Genomic DNA, 21,746 nt, shown 5'->3' with positions numbered 1-21,746 from the left:
TAGAACGTAAGCTTACAAGTAAAATGTTATGTAAGTTATACGGAATGGTGTAAAACAGATTCATTCTCTCTGTTCTAGGAGAGTGTAAATTCTGCAGAAATTCAGTCTTTCTAATCTAAATTTCAACACAATTTTGGCGGCTTTTCCAGCCAGAGGAGATGGGAGTTGTTTATAGACCCATTATTCCACAACCTCCCCTGCCCCTGATATTCTGCTAGGTCTATATGTTCTACTTGAAAGAGACCTTCCTTTATTATTTTTAATATAGTATTTGAGCCTAATATTTTGCTAGGTCTACATGTTCTACTTCAAAGAGATCTTCCTTTATTATTTTAATATAGTATTTATTGTGTTTTTTTCTCAAAAGAACTAAAATCCCACTGTACTAAGAACTTGATCCCAATGTAAAAAGAACTTAAAAGGTTAAAACATCCATGCAATATATATATATAGTGGGGTAAAGGAACAGGAAAACAAAAAGGAGGTATAGAAAAAGGAAAAGTTTGGAGACATTGACTTTCTAAAAAAGGACTGAAAAAGAATTTAATGGACACCAAGGATTGGTGACCCAAATTTATTGCCTTTCTTTATTAGTTCCAAACCCCAAATGCTCATCATATCAATTTGATTGACCCATTTTTTCTCTCTCACCAATGAAACACTTGGAATGAGAAATTTATATCCTATAGACATTGGTAAATTTTGGATTCTGTAACTGAATGACTTTTAGTAAAATTTAATTCAGTTACTGGTATCCCTTAGGTAATGAATTTTCTTTATTTTCAACATTTTAATAAAAAATATTTCTTAACTATATACTTTCCTACTTTACTTCAATAGAGACTATTGAAAATAACTGAACCTTTACTTTTTGACTCAGAGTTTTACTATGGAAATCAATTATTGTACTGTGCTATAAAATAATAATGCTTACAACACGGTAAGGTATATGGAGTGACTTTCTCCTTTACTAAAGAACCCCAGACCATTTAATGATTTCTCACAACAATTCTCTTTTATTTTTCCTTTCTTCTCCTTTTTAGTGAGTAATATTTAATGAACATTCTTAGTTTTGGTGCTATCAAGGTGCTTTCAACAGCAATCACTATTACCAAAGCCCCCTCCTGTTTTGTTATTTCTAATTTACTGTAGATTAAGATACCAGGTTTGGTAAAATTATGTGTAAAATAAGATAAAGTGTGTTTTAAGATCAAGTGTTGTCTTTTCAGTAAAGTACATGGGACTTGTGACATCTATATTGGCTGCATTCTGCACAAGTGAAGTTGTTAGATAGCTGAGTTTCATATTCATGTGATATTCTATTGCATTTTACTTTTTTATGAGTACATGATATAGATATCTAGTAAACTATGTAAGTAACTATATATATGAACTATAAAACTATGAAAGTAAGCCATAAATTTGCAGTGCACTAAGATCACTTAAAATTCCTGTGTTAAGGTAGGTATTGTGATGCGAACATGGTAGGTTGTTTCTTTTCTTAGAAATCTTGCCCAGAGTTGCCCTCCAGATGTAGTAGATCTTGAGTTTAAATTTTACCAATTCACTATGCCTTCCCACTGAAAGTTTTAAAATGTTGAAATTACAAACAAATGCATCATGCTTCCTTTGCATATTGTTATTTGAAAAGCCATAACACAGTGACTTATTTTGAATATCTGTAATATTCACCTTTTTGAACCATAAATTGAAATTATATATATCCCTAAACATTTCTTTTTTTTTAAACATCTTTATTGGAGTATAATTGCTTTACATTGGTGTGTTAGCTTCTGCTTTATAACAAAGTGAATCAGCTACACATATACATATATCCAGCTAATGGGAAGCAGCCACATAACATTTCTTTTTAAATATTGATCTCGAGTATATACTTTAGAACCTTTTAGTTTTTCTCCCCTGCCTCCTTCTCTTGTGACATTTATATTCATTTGTCTCTCTGCTTATAATTCTCACCTCTGCTGTTTAGTAAAGCTAAATAAGAGTGAGTTTTAAATTCCCACAGCCTCATGTGAAGCAAAATGGAGCATCTCAGTTTCTGGAACATTTTATTAGATAAGTACTAATTATAAAAGTAAAATGGCCAACAGAAATGGCCAACTCCATTTCAGGAGTTTCTCACCATAGTGGAAGGAGAATGTTCTTTGAGGTCAAGTTAAATTGATTTTGATTCCTTGCTCTGCCAGTAGCTGACAGGATATCTTTCCACAAGCTAGTTAATATTTCTGAATCTCAGTTTCTTCATTTATACAATTAGAAAATAATACCTAGCAAAGGAGCTAATATATATGAAAACACATAATGGGGATTCAATACATGTTAGCTTTTATTTATAGTATTACAACATTTAATGTTGTATATAATATAAATATACATTGAAAATTGGATAATTCATGTGGTTTTCAAAATCACATCACACAAAATTAACCAAATACACTCTGCACCGTGTTTGTGCAAGGCTAGTTCATTTAATGTTTTCACTTATTTATTTTTTGAAATTCTTAATAGATTAATGTGTTTTGGTAGTTTATAATATGGTATGTATTTTGAAATAATTATAAAGTTTACTAATCATTTTATGGAACATAATATTTCTTATTGTATATTTTAAGAAGAATCATGATTCAGTGTAATAATACTAAGATTATTATAATAAATTACTTATATAAAAGTACATATTTTATAATCAAATTCTAAATGCCTACCACTGGTATTATTTTTATTAATTTTTGGTTTATAAAAGTAATACATATTCACTGTATAAGATTTGGTAAATCGAGAAAAACATAAAGAAGAAAATAACTACCACAAATTAATGACAAACTGGGAAAAATATTTGCAACTTGTGACAAAGTGCTGCTACCTCTAGTAGGAAATTGCTCTTATAAATCAATTAAAAATGACAAATACCCTAATATAAAAATTAGTAGAGGTAATCAGTAAGCAACTCTATCAAAGTAATATAGTAACCATAGAAACTCAAATCAAAACAGCAATTATATACCTTTTCTTAACTCCTGGGCTAGTAGAGACTACAAAAAGATAATGCAAAGTGTTGTTGAGGGTGTGGGGAAACCAGAACTCTTATACATTGGAGGGTAGTTTGAAAATATCAAAAAGCCCAGCAATTTTCCTTCTAAAGATGGCATTCTAATGGACCAATAGTACAAAGATGCATGCACAATGAAGTGTATTGCTATATGGTTTATAATAGTGAATATTTCTAAAAGTAATCTAAATATCTAGCAATATTAAATTAACCAAATTATGATATATTCATAGAAGTTGTTAAATCTGAAGATTCCTAGTGTATATTTCTTTAACAATACTATGAGCATTTTCCAATGTCATTAAACATCCTACCTCTAGTATGTTTCCAATTTTTCACTATTATACATAAATATGATGAACATCTTTGCATATAAACTTTGTATACATCTAGGATTACTTTTAGGATAAATTCCCAGAAATGAATATACTAGGTCAAGGGATATAAACATTTTAGGGTTCTTGCTACATATTAATTGGATGGGTTTTGAGGAGAAGAAGAACAATAATATAATTCTTCTATCAAAGTTCCTAGATATTTATTATGTGTTGGTCCCAGATTATCTCTGACCTTATACTTTAGTTACTTTTTCTTTTATTGTATATTTTTTATTTTAAATTTGTATAGGCCTTGACTTTATGACAAATGAGAATATAATTTATCACATAGAAATTGTTTTTTCTTGTTTTTTGGTTAAGAACTTTTCCATAATATCATTTTTTTATCCTTCCAGACGTGGGTTGGCAATAAGAGAAGAAAAATGAGTAGTAAGAATTCTGAATCAGGAGCAGCAACAACAGGAACTGTTTCTGGTACTCCTTTGGCAGCTCCAGACGTTACAGTCAGAAATGTGGTTAATATTGCTCCACCTGCAAGCCAACAGTCTTCTTGGACATTGCCCAATAATGATGTCATTGTAACTGGTATATACAGTCCAGCCAGTTCATCAAGTAGGCAAGGGACAACCAAACATACAAATACACAAATTACAGAAGCACATAAAATCCCTAGTCAGAAAACAGCCAGTAAAAATGATACTGAGTTTCAGTTGCACATTCCTGTTCAAAGACAAGTAGCACACTGTAAAAATGCCTCTCTGCTCTTAGGTGAAAAAACAATTATTTTGTCAAGACAGACAAGTGTGCTAAATGCTGGAAACTCTGTATACAATCACACAAAGAAACACTATGGAAGCTCTTCAATGCAAGCCTCTGAGTTGACGGTACCACAAAAGCCATCTGTGTGCCACCAACCTTGCAAAATTGAACCAGTCGGAATTCAAAGATCATATAAGCCTGAACACACGGGTCTAGCATCACAAAACTTATGCGGGCAAAAGCCACCTATTAGAGACCCTTACTGCAGAACACAAAACTTGGAAATCCGTGAAGTATTTTCACTGGCAGTTAGTGATTACCCCCAAAGAATTCTGGGAGGAAATGCCCCACAGAAGCCTCCTAGTTCAACAGAAGGAATTTGTTTGTCCATTGCAATGGAGACTGGAGATGCTGATGATGAGTATGCCAGAGAGGAAGAGTTGGCATTGATGGGAGCACAGATACCAAGCTACTCAAGATTTTATGAAAGTGGCAGTTCCCTTCGAGCTGAGAACCAAAGTACAGTTTTGCCCGGACCAGGAAGAAATATGCCAAATTCACAAATGGTGAATATTAGAGACTTGTCAGACAATGTACTGTATCAAAACAGAGAATACCATTTGACACCACGGACCTCATTACATACAGCATCTACTACAATGTACAGTAATACAAATCCATCACGGAGTAATTTTTCTTCACATTTTGCATCATCAAACCAATTGAGGTTATCACAAAACCAAAACAATTACCAGGTAATGTGTATGTTTATTTTATAAAGGTTTTATAAAAGTTTGTTTGGTGTAAAAAATTGTGTTGGTAATCAATTAGACTTGAGATCTGGGTCACTTAACTCATAATTTGAAGTACTTTGATTTGTTTGCTTCTAAATAGTGGTTTGGGGTCAACTCTTTAAAGAATCTTGTGCTTTCTTTGTCACGTTTAAAAATGGTGAGTCCTTTTTTTCATGGAATATAATAATTTTTATAACATGGCAACTGTCTCCTGACATTTCAAATGATTTTGTTCAGGAAATAATAGTCTTATGGGAAGTATGGCATTTCCCATCACTAAAATAGGACTGAATTGGCTAGACTCATCCTCTTGAACATAGATTATTCCTGTTATGACTTTTACTTGCAGTTTGGGAAGATGTCACTAGATGAGTGGTGCTTTCCCCGGGTACATAGTCAGGCAAGTCAATCATTTCTCTAGGTGACAATGGTTGAGAAGTCAGAGCCTGCAGTAACTCAGCCAGCTGTTTTTTTCTAAAAGTAAATGCTTTATTAAAACATTAAGTGCAACATTAATCAAATTGTCTTTTTAAAAATGTTTAGAGGGAAGAGACACATTCAAAGTAAGAATTAAAGCAATTTTAAACCTGTGCAAAAAATAAGCATTATTTCTTTACTGTTTCACATATTCATTTGTTTAGATATGCTTCAAATAATCTCAACAGTGAGGTATAAACCTACCTCAGAATATCTCTTGAGGCCATAGATCTTCTTTCTGAAAAAGTCTGCTTTAGAGAATTTGAATAGCAAAGCAGGAATGTTTGCCATTTTTTCTTGCTGCTAGCTAGACCCTTTAATTTGTTCAACCACAGTATTTTTTATCTGTATTTAAAATGCTTCCAGGCTATTATCAACCAATATAAGGAACCAACTTCTCTTGACTCCTTTTATCTTATAGCTCCCTGCTACAAAATGAAAAGCAATAACAGAGTATAGGAAGTATCCCTCTGGCACCTATCTCTAACAGAAGAGTACTCCATCATCATCATTAGTAGACATTTCTTATTAGGGATCTTTTCATTTTTCTGTGTTTGCTCTTTCTTAAATCATGCTTAAAGTAACATTGAACCATACCTTTAAGATCCTCCCCAATGCCCCTTTTCATTCACCTCTTTTGTACTTTTTACCCCTTCAGCGGTGTTGTTCCTAATAATTGTAATAATAATAACATTTATGATTTGTGGAGGGTCTTGCATGTACTAGGCACCATCAGTAAATTTATATACCTGATCTCATTTAATCTTCATGGCAATCTGGTCATATAAGCATTTTATCCATGTTTTAATATCTTGTCTAGAATCATACAGCCAATACATGACAGAACCAGGATTACAACTCAGAAATATATCATGTGGGGTTTTTTTCTGCTTTACCATGCAGCCTAACAATTTCAACTTTATTGGAATATTTGGAGGCTTGAGAGTGCAAAGTTTAAGTTTTAATTTTTCATAACCCGATTGCTCCCTAAAGGATAATTTAGCCTAAAAAAAAGAGCTTTTTACGGTCTTTATCTTTTTTCCTGACAGAACTTTTAAAGAAATTAAATTTATTTTATATAAAAGAACCTTTTAAATGGAATAAAACTTAGCAATATTTTTTGGAAAAGTAATCTCTTTAAAGAAAGACAATCTGACATAATTTAGGACATGGGCTCAGAGACAGACAGACCTGGATTCAAATCTAGGCTCTGCTACTTTCTACTTGTGTGACCTCAGGCAAGTGTCATAACCTCTCTGGGTAACAGTTTCCTAATTTGTATAATGCACTTAATAATATATACTTCACAGGAATGCTATACATGAAATGACACAATCTGTGCAAGCCTCCTTATACATTCCCTGGCACATAAACTTTCTTGTACTTATGACATCATAGTTGGAAAGTTAATGAAACTCTGCTAGTCCAGGTCTTCTTTACATTCCATTTCAAGTAAAATATTCCATAGCCCACAGTTATCACAGTGTGATTGAGGAAGAAATAGCTGTAGTGCTGGCTGAAAGAAAATTGGTGATCAGCTTTCAACCTCACCATAATCTATGTATTAAAAGCCCATATATTTCTATTTATACTATAACAGACCTCCTCCAACTTGACCTGAGACAGTATGGTAGAGAGTCTTTGCATAGAACTCTTGGGCATCACTTTGCCCCACCTTTCTTTTTTGTTTGTTTTTATTTATATATTTTTAAATTGAAGTATAGTTGACACAATATTATATTAGTTTCATGCCCCACCCTTATTTTAATTAGTAGAGATTTTAGGGAACCAAGGTAGCCTGGGGAAGTGTAGTCCATGAAGACTAATGTTTTAGTCCATTTGGGCTTCTATTACAAAAATATCATAGACTGGGTGACTTAAAACCCAACAAACATTTATTTCTCACAGTTCTAGAGTCTGGGAAGCCCAAGATCAAGGTGCTGGCCGATTTAGTATCTGGTGAGTGCCTGCTTCCTAATTCATAGACGGCTATCTTCTCACTGAGTCATCATGTGTCAGAAGTAGTAAGGGAGCCCTCTGGGGTCTCTTTTGTAAGGACACTAATCCCATTCATGAGGGCTCCATTCTCACAACCTAATCACCTCCCAAAAGCCCCACCTCCAATTGCCATTACATTGGGGATTAGGTTTCAACATATGAATTCAGCTGTGACCCAAACTTTCAGTCCATGGTAGTTATCCTCCAAGATTTTGATGACACTCTATTACCAAGCTATATTATTAGTAGATCTGGACTTAGGAAAATAAGACCTATGACCATCTTGTCAACTTTCTAGCTATGAAACTATAAGCAAGCAAGCAATTCTCTTTAGTTTCTGACCCTGGGACTATAATATAACAGAGATATCTGCCTCTTCTCTCTGTTGTACCAGGTATCTTCAAGCCGAGGTCCTATTCCTAGAGTATAGTCTAGTTCCAAGCTATATAGGTGACTGAGTACAAACTGAGGAAATCCATGAGGATGCTAAAGAGTTGAAATTGGCTCTGTTTTGGAGTCACTTTGGAATACCATATTAAGAGTTGAAGTGATGATAAGGAAACTGTCAGGAGGTAACTATACCAGGGTACTATAGCCCAGTTCTATTTCAAGAACTCTATGGGCTGACCTCACTCTTTTGGAGCTAGATTGCAACTGTATTGGTCTCCAAAGTGCCTTTCACTTTTCATATTATGTCTATGTCAGTCCATCTTGAGTGCTGTGTTGATTACAGATTAATAATTGATGATAATCTATGTGAAGATATTGGGGTATTTTGGAAAACAAGTGCTATACATTCAGGATTTTGTTGTAATTATTATTGTTACTTAAAAATTAACTGCATTCCCAACTCTTGTGAGCTTCTTAAGAACTTAGAAGTTAATAGACGTAGAGCACTTTGAGCTTTCTTTAAAAGCTACTAAATAAGTACAATGTATCCCCCACCAGTGGAAGTACTTTGGTAGTACCCTCCAAATTTATTCAGTATTTGTGTGCTTGAGTTCATTTTTTAAATAAACATGGATATTTAATAGTTGTAAAAACTTTAAACATCATGACATTCTAAACCAATAAAAATGGTATTTTGACCTGAGGAAAGTGAGGGCCAGTAAGATTGACTTTGCTAAAATAACTCTCAGGTAAATAGTCAACTTTAAAAAAGCAATAGTAATCTGTGTTGAATAGGTGTAGTTAGCATGGATCATTTTTAAATGACTTTATTAAGATATAATTCACATAATACAGCAGTCACACATCAGAAGTGTACAATTAAATATTTTTTAATATAGTCACAGCTCTGTTCAAGCAGTACCACAATCGAATTTTAGAACATTTTGCTACTTCAAAAATAAACTACATACTGATTAGCACAACAAATCCCCCATCGCAATACTAGACAACCGTTAATCTTTCTCTATGGATTTACCTATTCTGAATATTATTATAAGTGGAATAATACGATATAATGGTTTTTTTTGAGAGTAGTTATTCGTTATTTCATTTTTTTTTTAAAGCTTGATGGTATTCACATTGCTTAATTTGTGTCATGCTTTATTTATTTATTTTATTTATTTATTTATGGCTGTGTTGGGTCTTCGTTTCCGTGCGAGGACCCTCTCCAGCTGTGGCAAGCGGGGGCCACTCTTCATCGCGGTGCACGGGCCTCTCACTACCGCGGCCTCTCCTGCTGCGGAGCACAGGCTCCAGAAACGCAGGCTCAGCAATTGTGGCTCACGGGCCCAGCCGCTCCGCGGCATGTGGGATCCTCCCAGACCAGGGCCCGAACCCGTGTTCCCTGCATTGGCAGGCAGACTCTCAACCACTGCGCCACCAGGGAAGCCCCGATATAATGGTTTTTTATGACTGGCTTCTTTCAGTTAGCATAATGTTTTCAAGGTCCATGCTATAGTATATATCAGCACTTCATTCTTTTACATTGCTCTATGATATTCCATTGTGTATATATAGCATAAATTGTTTATCCATTCATTAGTTGATGGACATTTGAGTTGTTTACATTTTGTCTATTATGAATAGTGCTGCTATGAACATTCATATACAAATTTCTGTGTGGAAATATGTTTTCATATCTCTTGGTTATATATCTAGGAGTGCATTTCTAGTTCATATTGTAATTCTATGCTTAAAGTTTTGAGGAAATGCCAAAATTTTTTCCAAAGTGGTTGTGTCACTTTACAATCCAACCATCAATGTAAAAGAATTCTAATTTCTCCACATCCTGACCAACACTTGTCATGTCAGTCATTTGATTATAGCCAGTATCATGGGTGGGAAATATCTCAGGGAGATCTTGATTTGCATTTCCCTAACAGCTAATAATATTAACTCCCTTTTCATGTGCTTATTGGCCATTCAAATATCTTATTTGGAGAAATGTCTATTCAGAAAATTTGGCCATTTTGTAAATTGTTCTTTGAGTTGTGTTTAGATCTTCATATTCTCTATACTAGTCCTTATCAGATATATAACTAGCAAATATTTTCTCTCACTCCACATGCTTCCTTTTCACTTTCTTGAGGGTATTGTTTAAACACAATTTTTAAAATTTTGATGAAGTCCAATTTATCTATTTTTTTCTGTCATTACTTGTGCTTTTGGTGTTGTATCTAAGAACCTATTATCTAAGCCAAGATAACAAAGACTGACTCATATGTTTTCTTCTAAGAATTTTATACTTGTATCTCTTATATGTAGGCGTTTCAGCTGTTTTGAGCTTGTTTTTGTGTATGATATGAGGTAGGAGTTCACCTTGATTATTTTGCATATAAATATCCAGCTGTCCCATCATCATTTGTTTAAAAGATTATACTTACCCCATTGAATGGTCTTGTCATCCTTCTCTAAATAAATTAATCATATGGAAGAGTTTATTTCTGGACTCTCAGTTCTATTGTATTGATATATATGTTTCTTCTTATGCTGATACAACACTGTTTGTATTACTGTACCTTTGTAGTAAGTTTTGAAATTGTGAAGTGTGAGTCCTCCAAATGTCTACAATTTTATCTAAATTATTTTAACTATTCTAGGTCCCTTAAATTTGCATATGAATTTTAAGATCAGCTTATCAATTTCTGCAAAAACAACAGATGGAATTTTGATAGAGATCATATTCGATCTGTAGATCAATTTGGGGAGTATTGCCATATCAATAATACTGTGTTTTCTGATCCATGAACATGGTATGCCTTTCCACTTATTAGATCTTCTTTAATTTCTTTTAACAATATGTTGTACTTTTCAGTTGTCTTGTACTTATTTTGTTAAATTTATATATAAGTATATAACTTTTAACGTTATTTTAAATGGAATTTCTTTCTTAATTTAATTGTTGGATTGTTCATTGATTTTTGTACATTGATCTTGTATCCTGAAAAAGTACTGAACTAATCTATTAGCTATATTAGACACTAGTGGATTTCTTAGGGTTTTATTTATGTAACGTCATGCCATCTACAAGCACAAATAGTTTTACTTGTGTAAAAACTTACTGCATTTTCTTTTTCTTAACTAATTGCTAGAACCTCCAATCCAATGCTAAGTAGAAGTGGTAAGACATCTTTCTCTCCTTCTTAATCTTAAATGGAAAAAATTCAGTGTCTCACAATTAAATATGGTGTTACCTGTGGTGTTTTTGTAGATGGTCTTTATCAGGATGATAAAGAATAAAAGACCCCTTTTATTCCTGGTTTAGAATGCTTTCATCATGAAAATGTGTTGGATTTTTGTCAAATGCTATTTCTGCATCTAAAGAGGTATATTCATGTGCATTTTTCCATTTATTTTTATATTAATATGGAGTATTACATTATTTTTTTATTTTCATTTTCTTTTTTTGGTATCTATTTTGCATATCTTTTTTCAGTTTTACTAAGATATAATTGACATACAGTATTATGTAAATTTAAAGTGTTCAGCATAATGACTTCATTTACATATATTGTGAAATTATTACTAAGCAATAAGTTTAGTTAACATCCATTATCTAATGTATATTTTTAAAAAAGAAAAAGAAAATAATCTTTCTTTCCTTGTGATGAGAACTCTTAGGAACTACTTTCTCAACAACTTTCAAATATACCATACAGCAGCAGTGTTAACTATAGTCATGACACTGTACATTATATCCTTAGTACTTATTTATCTTATAAGTGGAACTTTGTACCTTTTGATCACCTTCATCCAATTCCCACTCCCCCACTCCCTGCCTCTGGGAACTGCAAATCAGATCTCCTTTTCTATGAGGCTGATTTATTTTGTCTGTTCGTTTGTTTTAGATCCCACATATGAGATCATACAACTAATTGTCCTCCTCTGTCTGACTTATTTCATGTAGCATAATGCCCTTGAGGTCCATTCATGTTACTGCCAATGGCAGGATTTCATTCTTTTTATGGCTGAATAATATTCAATTCTATATATATTTCACAACTTCTTTATCCATTAATCTGTTGATGGGCACTTAGGTTGTTTCCATGTCTTGGCTATTGTAAATAATGCTATGAATATGAGGGTGCAAATATCTTTTCAAGTTAGTGTTTTCATTTCCATTAGATATATTCCCAGAAGTGAAATTGCTTGATTATATGGTAGTTTTATTTTTAAATTACTGAGGATCCTTAATACTGTTTTGCTTAGTGCCAGTACTAATTTACAATCCCACCAACAGTGTGCAAGTTTTCGCTTTTATCCACATCTTTGACAGCATTTTTAATCTCTTGTCTTTTTGATGATAGGCATTATAACAAGCATGAAGTGATATCTCATTGTGAAATTAATTTGCATTTACCTTTTGATTAGTGATGCTGAGCACATTCCATATACCTGCTGGCTATTCATTTATCTTCTTTGGAAAATATCTATTGATATTTTAATTGGATTATTAAATTGGATTATTTGATTTTTGTTATTGAGTTGCATGAATTTTTTATATATTTTGGATATTAACCCCTAACCAGATACATGGTTTGCAAATATTTTTTCTAATTCCATAGATTGTCCTTACATTTTTATCAATCATTTCTTTGGCTGTGCAGAAGGTTTTTAGTCTGATGTAGTTCCACTTGTCTATTTTTGATTTTGCTGCTTGTGCTTTAGGTGTCATATACAAAAAAAGCATTGCCAAGATCCATGTTAAGGAGATTGTTCTTCTGTTTTCTTCTAGGGGTCTTATGGTTTCTAGTCTTATATTTAAGTCCTTAATCCATTCTCACTTAATTTTTGTGAGTGATGTAAGATAGTGGTCTAGTTTCATTCTTTTGCATTGGAATATCCAGTTTTCCCAGCACCATTTATTGAAGAGATTGTCTTTTCTCCACTGAGTGATCTTGGCTTCATAGTTAAATATTAGTTGAACATATATGGATTGGTTCATTTCTGAGCTTTTGATTCTGCTCCATTGGTCTATGCATCTGTTTTTATGCCAGTGCCACACTGTTTTGATTACTGTAGCTTTTTTTCCTTCCAGTTTTATTGAGATACAATTGACATACAGCACCATATAAGTTTTAATGTGTACAGCTTAATGTTTTGACTTACATACATCATGAAATGATTACCATCATATCATATAGCCACAGATTTAAAAAAATAAAAGAACAAAGTGTTTTTCCTTGTGATGAGAACTCAGGATTTATTCTCTTAACAACTTTCATATATAGCATACAGCAGTATTAATTATATTAATCATGTTGTACATTATATCCATAGTTCTTATTTATCTTATAACTGGAAGTTGGCACCTTTTTGACCACCTTCATCCAATTCTCCTTCTCCCCTTCCCTGACTCTGGTAACCACAAATTTGATCTCTTTCTATGAGCTTGTTTATTTGTTTGTTGAAGTATAATTGACCTACAACACTATGTGAGTTCCAAGTATAAAACATAGTGAGTTGATATTTCCATACATTACAAAATGATCACCATGATAAGTCTAGTTACCATGTCACCATACAAAGATATTACATTATTATTGACTATATTCCCCAAGCTGAACATTTCTTCCCCATGACTCATTTATTTTGCAACTGGAAGTTTGTACCTCTTAACTCTCACCTATTTCACTCATTCCCCACCCCACCCCCCAGCAACCACCTGTTTGTTCTCTGTCTCTATGGCTCTGTTTCTGTTTTGTTATGTTTGTTCATTTGTTTTGTTTTTTAGATTCCACATATAAGTGAAATCATGTGATATTTGTCTTTCTCTGTCTGACTTATTTCACTTAGCATAAGGTTCTCTAGGTCCATCCATGTCACAGATGGCAAGATTTCATTCTTTTTTATGGCTGAGTAATATTCCAGTGTGTGTGTGTGTGTGTGTGTGTGTATCAGATTTCTCTTTATACAATCATCTGTTGATGGGCACTTAGGTAGCTTGGCTATTGTGGATAATGCTGCAATGAACATCGGGGTGCATATATATTTTTGAAATAATGTTTTTGTTTTATTCAGCAAAATACCCAGAAATGGAATTGCTAGATCATATGGTAGTTCTATTTTTAATTTTTTGAGGATCCTCCATCTTGTTTTCCATAGTGATTACTGTAGCTTTTTAATATAGCTTGAAATCAGGGAGTGTGATACCTCCTGCCTTGCTTTTTCTCTGAATTGTTTTGGCTATTTGGAGTCTTTTGTGGTTCCACATGAATTTTGAGATTATTTTCTACTTCTATAAAAAATGCCATTGGAATCTTGATAGGGATTGCATTGAATCTATAGATGGCTTTAGGTAGTACTGACATTTTAACAATATTAATTTTTCCAATCCATGAACACAGGATACTGTCTCGCTTATTTGTGTCTTCTATTTCTTTCATTAATGTCCTGTAGTTTTCAGAGTAGACATCTTTCACCTCCTTGGTTTAATATATTCTGAAGTATTTTATTGTTTTGATGCTATCGTAAGTGGGATTATTTTCTTTTTCAGATAATTCAATTGTTAGTGTATAGAAATGTTACTGATTTTTATATGTTAATGTTGTCTCAGTCTACTTTACTGAATTCATGGATTAGCTCAAACAGTTTTTTGGTGGACTCTAGGATTTTCTATACATAAAATTTTGTCATGTGAAAATAGAGCCAATTTTATTTCTTCCTTTCCACTTGTGATGTATTTTATTTCTTTTTCTTGCCCTATTACTCTGGCTAGGACTTCCAGTACTAGCTTGAATAAGAGTGATGAGAGTCAACACCTTTGTCTTATTCCTGATCTGAAAAGTAAGGCTTTCAACCTTTCACCATTGAGTATAATGTTAGCTATGGGCTTTTCATACATGGCCTCTTTATGTTTAAGTGTGTTCCTTCTATATCTAATTTGCTAAAAGTTTTTATCATGAGGATTCTGATGTCACCCATATGGCAACATAGATTGTTCCTGACTTCACTTCCCCTCACAACAAAAACAGCTAACAAGAATTGACAACTAACAACAGCTAGCAACTCAAGAATAAGACACTACTGAGAAAATCCTTGGACATGGGGATAAGAATGAAGCATCCTGCTGCACATATTACGCTTATGCTGCACATAAGCATATTGACTGCATTGTCTCTCACCCAGGCTAGCACAGCACCATGTGGACAGGTCTCAGCTGAGCCTTTGGTTCCTCCAGTGGGAAGAGAGAAAATAGGGGGACAACCAGCCCACCCCAGCATTGTTCAGCACTTTGCAGTAGCACCTACTCTGCAACATGGACGTTATCGGGAATCTGTGAGGCTCAACCACTGGGAATCTGACTGTGATGGGGGGAGGGGCTTGCAAAAACCAACACACAGATCTTGGAAGACTGCATTCATATTTGCAAATATGATAGTATATTTGCTATATAGTAATCCCAACCAGCAGCTTTGCTCATATGAAGGACCAAATAGTAATCCCACCCAGCAGCTCTGCTCATCTGTGGAACCAAGTTGGGGCTGCATTCTGACCATGGAACATGGTGGGGTAAAGATCTGCCTGATTTGGATTCTCAAAGAGGAGTTTTGCTGACCCACCTGCTGTGGAGAGTGCCTTCTGGCCCCATCTGACCAGAAGGGCTGGTGACAACTCTTGGAAGCTGTGAGGCTCAGCAACACTTGAGCTAAGAGGTGGGCAGATAGAGCCAATAGTTGGCAGAACAACATCAGTGGTCCTGTTCAGTAAGGAAACTTGGGGTATGGGTTGGCTTTGGTTAAGACAACAAACCAAGAGGCTTTCTGACCTTGCAGATGATTCTTTTGCTTAGCCTAGGCAGGGAAAATAATTCACAGCCCCACCCATTTCTGAATATAACCTTCAGTCCAACTGAAGAGGGAACCTAACCCAGTGCACATGAGAAGGTATATAGCCCATCCAACAGCCTGCTTACAGTGGAACGTAAATAGAGAGCACAGCCATGGCTTTCTCCATCTGCAGAAGAAAGTCTGGAGCCTTGTATGGCCACAGAAATCAGAACATAGTCTTGCCTGATTTTGGTCCTTAAACAAGGTGATATGCAAATCATGGGGCCTTTTCTACTGCCCTGACAAGGCAGGGAATCAAATTCATAGCCATGCTTACACTGGAATATAAATCCCAGTCCTAAACACTTAGTTAACCTGAACAAAGAGTCCAAGCAACTGCAGAGCACTTTATATAGCCTCACATAGGCAGGAAACCAAGCCAGCGGTTCTATCCAACTATTCTGAACCAGTGGCACACACCCCTATCTCTGTCCTCAGAGCTCTCGGACAGTGACCTTGCCCAAAAATAGACCCTGATAAAAGTCCCACTTGCCCAAGGACATTACCAGCAGGCATGCCCAGAAATCCAAACTGAGTTGATGGGTGAAGAACTATCTCTGCCAAAGAGAAACTTTAAAGTCTGAGAGAGGAAACCACTTACTCAAATGCACAGATACCATCTTAAAGAATCAAGGATCACTAAAAAATTAGGTAAATGTGACATCACCAAAGGAAAATAATATAACTCCAATAACTGACCCTAAAGAAATAAAGACCTATGAACTGTCAGAAATAATTCAGTGATCATCTTAAGGAAGTTTAGTGTACTACGCAAAACCACAGAGAAACAACTTAATGAAATAAGGGAAACAATGTATAAACAAAACAAGTTCAATGAGGAAATAACAACCATCAACAAACAAACAAACAAATCCTAGAGTTGAAAAATAAAATAACTGAACTGAAAAATTCAGTAGAGGTTAAAAAAATTGATTTGAAGATGAAGAAGAAACATTCAATGACCTGGAGGACGGACAATGGAAATTACCCAGAGGAGCAAAAAGAAAAAAGAATAAAAAAAGAGTGAAGAAAGCTGATGGGAATTATGGGACATGATGAAAAGCGAAATACTCACATCATGAGAATTCCAGAAGGATAAGGGAAAGAGAAAGGGACAGAAAATATATTCATAGCAATAATGGTTCAAAATTTCCCTAACCTGAGGAGAGGAAAGGACAACCAGAGGCATGAGGCCCAAAGAATCTCAAACAGGTTGAACCTGAATAGGACCATGGTAAGAGACATTATGATTCAATTCACGGAAGTCAAAGGCAAAGATAGAATTTTAGAGCACAAAAAATAGAGAGTAGTTACATAAAAAAGAATACTCATACAACTATTGGTGGATTTTTCAACAAAAACTGTTCAGGCCTGGAGAGACTGGGATGGCATATTCAAAATATTGAAATAAAATAAGTCAACCAAGAATGCTATACCGGCAAAGATGTCCATCTGAAACAAAGGAGGGATAAAGACTTTCCAGAACAAATGAAAGCCAGTGGAGTTCATTACCACCACACCTGCCTTACAAGAAATGCTAGAGTTCTTTGAGTGGAAGTTAAAAGACACTAATTAAAAACATACATAGAAAGGTAGCATAAATCTCACTGGCAATATTAAATAAATAGTCATAGTTATAGCCTGCAATATGATAATAGCAGTGCATAATTTACTTACAACTAGTTTAAAAGTTAAAAAAATAGCCAAAGTAAACATAACTGCAATAATATGTTATTAGTTACACAATATTAAAAAACTTGTAAATTGTAACAACAACAACCATATGAAATGTAAAGGGAAAGAGAATTAAAAGTGTAAAATTAAGAAATTCTATTAAAGTTAAGTTTATTAGTTTAAAATAAGGTATTATATACTTAAGATATTTTATGTAAGCCTCATGTTCAACACAAGGGTAAATCCTGTAGTAATTACACAAAAGAACATGATAAAGAATTCAAAGCATGCTGATATCAAAAGAGACAAAAACACAAAAAAGACAGCAGGATAAAATACAAGGTACAACAATATCAAAAGAGACAAAAGTACAAAAAAGACAGCAGGATAAAATACAAGGTACAATGGATCTACAAAATATTCAGAAAACAACTTTGAAAATGGCAATAGTAAGTGCTTACCTATTAATAATTATTTTGAATATAAACAGAATAAATTCTTCAATTAAAAGACATGGAATGTCTGAATGAATGAAAGAACAAGATCCAATGATATGCTGCCTACAAGAGGCTCACTTTAGGCTTAAAGACACACATAGATTAACAGAGAACGGATGGAGAAAAGACATTTCAAGCAAATGGTAACCAAAAGAAAGCATGGGTAGCAATACTTATATCAAACAAAATAGACTTTAAAATGAAAATGGTAAAAGGAGACAAAGGAGGTCCTATAATGATAAAAGGGTCAATCCATCAAGAAGATAGAACAGTTGTAAATATGTATGAACCCAACATTAGAGCATTTAAATATATAAAGGAAAAACTAACAGAGCTAAAGAAGAAATAAACAGTAATAAAATAATAGTTAGGGACTTTATACCTCACTCTCAACAATGGATATAGCATCCAGAGAGAGAAACAATAAGGAAACAGTGCACATGAACAATACTATGCCAAATAAACCTAGCAGACATATACAGAACATTCTAACAACAGCAGAGTACACATTCTTCTCAAGCACACATAGAACATTTTCTAGGATAGACCATATGTTAGGCTACAAAACAAGTCTTAGCACATTCAAGAAGATTTACATCATACCAAGTATTCTCTGACCACAATGCCATGAAACTAGAAATCAATAACAAGAGGAAAACTGGAAAACTTAAGAACAAAATGAAATTAAACAACTCTCCTGGATAACCAAAGAATCAGAGAAGTAATTAAAAGGGAAATAAGTTTCTCCAGACAAACTAAAATGGAAACACAACATACTAGCACTTGTGGGATTCAGCAAAAGCAGTTCTAAGAGGGAAATTCATAGCAATAAATGTCTACATATTAAGAAGCAAGTAAGATTGCAAGTAAACAATCTAATTCTATGCCTCAAGGAACTAGAAAAAGAAAAACAAACTGAGCCAAAAGGTAGTAGATGGAAAAAAATAATCAATATAAGATCAGAAATAAATGAAATAGAGAACAGGAAAAAATAAGAAATATTTAAAAAATCAAGAGATAGTTCTTTGAAAAGTCAAACAAATTTGAGAAACATTTAGCTAGACTACACAAGGATAAAAGAGAGAGGAACCAAATCAACAAAATTATAAATGAAAAAGGAAACATTACTATTGACACCACAGAAATACAAAGGATCATGAGACTACTATGAACAAGTATACACAAAAAATTGCACAACCTAGAAGAAATGGAAAAATCCTTACAAACATACAACTTGCCAAGACTGAATCAGGAAGAAATAGAAATCTGAAAAGATCAATTACTAATAAAATGATTGAATCAGTAATCAAAAATCTCCCAATTAATAAAGGCCCAGGACCATTTGGCTTCTCCAGTGAATTTTACCTAAAATTAAAAGAAGCATTAACTCCAATCTGTCTCAAACTCTTCCAAAAAAATCATAGAGTAGAGAACACCCCCAAACTCATTTTAAGAAACCAGTGTTGTCCTGATACTAAAACCAGAAAAAGGATACTGCTGGAAAAGAAAACTGCAGGCCAGTATCCCAGATGAATATAAATGCAAAAATTATCAATAAAATAATAGAAAACTGAATTCAGCAGTATATTAAAATTATGATTCACCATGATCAACTGGGAATTATCCCTGGGATGCAAGGATACTTCAACATATCCTTGTTCAACATATTCAACAATTATATTCAACATATCCTATGTTCAACATATTCAACGTATTTAACATCAATATGTTGGTGTTAATCAACATATTGTTACCACACATTAATAAAATGAAAAAAAGAATCATGTGAACATCTCAATAGACACAGAAAAAAACATTTAATAAAACTGAACACCCATTAATGATAAAAACATTTGTTAATTTAAAATGAAGCAAGTTAAATTATTTAATTTTTTAAGGGACACACATCACTGTATAAGTTTAAGGCTTAGAACATGATGGTTTGATTTACATATATTGTGAAATGATTATCATAATGGGTTCAGCTAACATCCATATTCTCATATAAACAGAATAAAAATATTTCTTATGATGGCAACTCTTACAACTATTTAACAACTTACATCTTTATAATACATCAATGGTAGCTATCATCATGATGTTGTACATTACATCCCTAGTATTTATTTATCTTATAACTGGAAGTTTGTAACTTTTGACCACCTTCCTCCATTTCTCCCTCCTCCCACATTCCAACTTTGGTAAACACAAGTCTGATCTCTTTTTCTATGAATTTGGTGATTTTTCTTTTGTAGTTTCCACATATAAGTGAGATTATACAGTATTTCATTCTCTGACTTATTTCACTTAGCATAATGCCTTCAAGGTACCTACATGGTGTTACAAATTATATGGTTTCCTTGTTTTTTTTATGGCTGAATAATAGTCTATGGTACATATATACCACACCTGCTTTACCCATCCATCCATCAGTGGAGAGTTAGGTTATTTTTTCTTTTTTGAAACGAATCTGTAATTTATTTATTTTTTTAACATCTGTTTTAGAGTATAATTGCTTTACAATGTTGTGTTAGTTTCTGCTAACAAAGTGATTCATCTATGTATATACATATATCCCAATATCCCCTCCCTCTTGTGTCTCCCTCCAACCCTCCCTATTCCAACCCTCTAGGTGGTCAAAAGCACTGAGCTGATCTCCCTGTGCTATGCAGCTGCTTCCCACTAGCTATCTATTTTATATTTGGTAGTGTATATCTGTCCATGCTACTTTCTTACTTCATCCCAACTTACCTTCCCCCATCCCATGCCATGTCCTCAGGTCCATTTTCTAAGCCTGCATCTTTATTCTTGTCCTGCCCCTAGCTGAATCAGAATCATTTATTTTTAGATTCCATATATATATATTACCATACAATATTTGTTTTTCTCTTTCTGACTCACTTCACTCTGTATGACAGACTCTAGGTGCATCTACCTCACTGCAAATAACTCAATTTCATTTCGTTTTATGGCTGAGTAATATTCCATTGTATATAAGTGCCACAACTTCTTTATCCATTCATCTGTCAGTGGACACTTAGGTTGCTTCCATGTCCTGGCTAATGTAAATAGAGCTGCAATGAACATTGTGCTATATGTCTCTTTTTGAATTACGGTTTTCTCAGGGTATATGCCCAGTAGTAAGATTGCTGGGTCATATGGTAGTTATATTTTTAGTTTTGTAAGGAACCTCCATACTGTTCTCCATAGTGGTCATATCAATTTACATTCCCACCAACAGTGCAAGAGGGTTCCCTTTCCTCCACACCCTCTCCAGCATTTATTGTTCGTAGATTTTTTTGATGACTGGTGTGAGGTGATACCTCATTGTAGTTTTGATTTGCATTTCTCAAATGATTAGTGATGTTGAGCATTCTTTCATGTGCTTGCTGGCAATCTGTATATCTTCTTTGGAGAAATGTCTATTTAGGTCTTCTGCTCACTTTTGGATTGGGTCATTTGTTTTTTTGATATTGAGCTTCATGAGTTGCCTGTATATTTTCGAGATTGATCCTTTGTCACTTGCTTCATTTGCAAATATTTCCTCTCATTCTGAGTGTTGTCTTTTTGTCTTGTTTAAGGTTTCCTTTGCTGTGCAAAAGCTTTTACATTTCATGAGGTCCCATTTGTTTATTTTTTATTTTATTTCCACTTCTCTAAGAGGTGGGTCAAAAAGGATATTGCTGTGATTTATGTCATAGAGTGTTCTGCCTATGTTTTCCTATGTTTGCCATTTTGCTGAGGATTTTTGCATCTATATTCATCAGTGATATTGGTCTGTAATTTTCTTTTTTTGTAGTGTCTTTGTCTGGTTTTGGTATCAGGGTGATGGTGGCCTCATAGAATGAGTTTGGGAGAGT

At 33.9% G+C, this 21,746-nt stretch overlaps 1 protein-coding gene across 2 annotated transcripts in view; it reads left to right on the top strand.

The window, feature by feature from the left end:
* Positions 1-21,746, top strand: part of HDX (highly divergent homeobox) — a 165,471-nt gene that overhangs the window by 26,618 nt on the left and 117,107 nt on the right. For both annotated transcript variants that reach the window (XM_057537541.1, XM_057537540.1), the window contains exon 3: positions 3,804-4,922. In XM_057537541.1, the coding sequence (XP_057393524.1) occupies positions 3,804-4,922 (1,119 nt within the window). The remainder of the gene's footprint in view (positions 1-3,803; positions 4,923-21,746) is intronic.

Source organism: Balaenoptera acutorostrata, chromosome X, assembly GCF_949987535.1.
Source record: "Balaenoptera acutorostrata chromosome X, mBalAcu1.1, whole genome shotgun sequence".
NCBI classification, from domain to species: Eukaryota; Metazoa; Chordata; class Mammalia; order Artiodactyla; family Balaenopteridae; genus Balaenoptera; species Balaenoptera acutorostrata.
Note: the sequence above shows the minus strand (reverse complement) of the source record. Positions and strands in the feature narration are given on the sequence as shown.